At 38.3% G+C, this 3,201-nt stretch overlaps 1 protein-coding gene across 1 annotated transcript; it reads right to left on the bottom strand.

The window, feature by feature from the left end:
• LOC118340706 (immune-associated nucleotide-binding protein 12-like) lies at nucleotides 1-3,201 on the bottom strand (the record flags this gene model as incomplete). The annotated part of the gene is given in 1 exon segment (XM_035678822.1): nucleotides 1-3,201. A coding segment is annotated over 1 exon segment (1,503 nt), but the record flags the coding sequence as incomplete, so codon positions are not given.

Here is a 3,201-nt window from a genome sequence, read left to right as displayed (position 1 = left end):
CACTGTTAAAGCAGATTTATTGGAAGCCTATTAAACTCACATGATCAATGATAAATCACAAATGTACATTTCATTTTCCCAACAAACAGGTAAAACATATAAACTAAAAAACTATTTTTTTTAAATTATACTAAAACTTTAAATATTATTGTTACTTTCTATTATGTTTGTATTTCATAAACAATATGAGTCATTTCTAGGTAGTGTCTGTGGATTAAACAATAGTCACAATCTTTAACAGAATCAGAGGCTGTAACAGTTCTATATTCAGTAATATTACAAACAAAAGAAAACATTGCCATCCACCTCTAATATAAACATACATTATAAGGGAGACAAAAGATATTTCCTCAATGTAATTCACTATTATATTAGAAATATAACTAAATTATCTCCTAATCCATCACTGTGTCTCATAATGTGTTAGATTTATCAGCTATATGGTTACATAGCATACAATGAAATGATGCCACAATCATTTAATGGGATTCTTGTTAGTTTGACCTGCAGTATATTTTGTTTGGTAACTGAGACAGCGAACACAACTTAAACACTTAATCAGATTTAGAAATATACAACTAACAGTCATCCAAAGAACAGCCTGAGGAAACAGAATTAACTGGAATCATGGTCCTCTGAAGATAAACGCCTCTGTGGGACCCAACTTCATGCAGGGAGGCAGAAACAGACAAGATAAACAAAACACACACATTATACTCAAAGTAAGTGTAAAAGTGTAAAAGAAACAGCAACAACCCAAATGATCCATGTGCATGCCTGGAGAGGCAGGTTCCAGCTTTAAACTATTTTTACTATTAAAAAGGTACAACAATGTGAATGTGACGTGCTTAAAAGGAGAAATCAAAGATGAATTACAATAAAACCGGCTTTGCCAGTGAACCAGAAAATTATAATAAAAAAATAAGTTTACTGGCTTATCCAAACTTCTCAATATATTTTTAATCACCTGACTTCTTTGGGAAAATGTGCTTATTAAAAAAGAGGATGGAACCTAGTTCTCATTTATGCTTATGTGCTATTGCAGAAATAGAAAAGCATCAGCAGTTGACTTTAACTTTTTGGCAGTGACTTGAGGAACTGTTCTCACCATAGGGAATAAGTTAAGCTGGTCATGATTCTGAGTCATTACTCTAAACCTCAGTAATCTGTAGCTCATGTACGTCCAGCTGATGCATGAGTCTCATATTCTGAGTCAAAGGTGGGAAAACTGTGGTTCCCAACTTTAAGGTGTTTGTGCTACAAATGCAGGAAACACGGATGGCAGTGGTAAAATGTCTGATTGCTTTTGAGCAGTGTTGGGCAGTAATACATTACTCAGCAATGAGTTCTTACACTACTCGCTGAATGAAGCTGCATGCAGTCACCAGAGCTATGCTACAGTGTGGAGATGGGCTGATTAATAAAGTAATACATGTAATGTAATGTAACTACCTCTGCTGTGGAGTGATTAGTTATGTACCAATAATAATAGTAGTTGTAATGAACCAACTCTTTATAGTGCGTCTGTATCCTGATGGATTTAAAAAGTGTCCAGCTGCACTAGAAAATCAAACTTCAGACTGATATTGAGCGTTGTTGTAAAATTAATGTTTACATGGTTGTTTTTATTTTACATCATGTAGTAGTGCTTAAATGTAAATGTGTCCCCTTAATCAGCCTAGCAAGTTGTAAAACTCTTCATGTGTGTTCTTTTGTCCTAGCGCTCTCTGTAGTTTGTGCGTTTGAGTGACTGAGAAATACATAATATAATAAAAATAACAGAAAAAGCAGCAGCACAAACAAAGAAAATGTCCATTTTCTTCTTTTACGGTGGTACTCTTCTTGGAGCTTTCTGAAGCTTGTTTTCCCCTCCTCCAGGCTCTTTTTATCCTCCTGACGGATTTGTTCCCAGGTTTCCTTTCTTTCTTTATCCCAGGCCTCTCGAATTCTCTTCTCCTCCTTTCTAGACAGCTCCAGCTTCCTCTCAGCATTTTCCCTTAGCTGTCTTTCTGATTGAACTATTTTGTCAGATGCATCCAATTTTCTTCTCCATTCCTGGCGCTGACTTTCTTCCAGTTTTTTCCTTCTCCTTTCCTCTTCCTCCCGTTCTTTCTTTCTCTCCTGGCGCTCCTTGTTGATGCATTCGTCTTTGTCCTTTAGCTGTTTTGCCGCCAGTTTTTTCTCCTGTTCCATTTCACTGATTTTCCTTTTCAATGTTTTCAAGTCTTCCTCATGTTTTCTCCTGAGGTCCCTCTCCTTTCTCTTCATCTCTTCGCCCTTCTCTTTCAAAATGCTCTCCACTTGTATTTGTATGACCTTGTCTGTACTGTCCAACATCTCAGTGGTGCAGCAGTCACCATTTTCCTTCACAATGGTCTCGATTTTGGTCAGCAGATCACTAACTTGTGTGCGGTTTGTGTAATCTTTGTTGTTGAAGACCTGGTATCTCCCTCCACAATCATTAATGAGTTTTTTAACAAAGTCAGGACAGTCGTTGATGTAGCTCTCAAATGACTGATCTTCCAGATCATCTCCTCTGGTGAATATAACGATGATGAAATCTTCAGACTTCTTGCCAAAATACTTTTTGATCAGTTCCACAGAGTCTTTTTCCTCCTGTGTAAAGTTCCCGATCTGCAGCACCAGTAAGAACACATGAGGTCCTGGAGACAACATGCGGTTGCATTTTTTGATCTCCTTTTGAATTTCATCATCAGACAGAGTCGTGTCGAACAATGCATGGGTGTTGACCACAGCCACAGGTCGGCCATCAATATCTCCTGTTGCTTTCTCACAAGACTTGGCTGCTGGCTTCGGGGCGATTCTGGGTTTGAAATGTTTTTTTCCTAAAATGGTGTTTGCTGTTGCACTCTTCCCACTGCCAGTCTTCCCAATCAGCACCATCCTAAGACTCTCGTTGCTCTGAGTTTCATCATCACCTCCCATCTCACTCTGTTTTACATCCTGCAGTTCAGCATTAAGTTTTAAAACCTTCTCCATCTGAGCTTTGGTGAACATGTCCTTTGTGAAGCATCTGGATCCTTCAACTCCCATCTTTTCCACAGCTTCCAACAACCAGGGAATCTGCTGTTCGTATTTGATGTTGAGAACAACATATCTTCCTCCACAGCTCTGACGGAGCTCCTGGATGTCTCTGTTTTCTTTCACAAAGTTAACAACAGCTGGAGCTGTAGGATCTGA

The sequence above is a fragment of the Morone saxatilis genome, unplaced genomic scaffold (assembly GCF_004916995.1).
Source record: "Morone saxatilis isolate NCDOM2014 unplaced genomic scaffold, NCSU_SB_2.0 Contig7, whole genome shotgun sequence".
Taxonomy (NCBI): domain Eukaryota; kingdom Metazoa; phylum Chordata; class Actinopteri; family Moronidae; genus Morone; species Morone saxatilis.
Note: the sequence above shows the minus strand (reverse complement) of the source record. Positions and strands in the feature narration are given on the sequence as shown.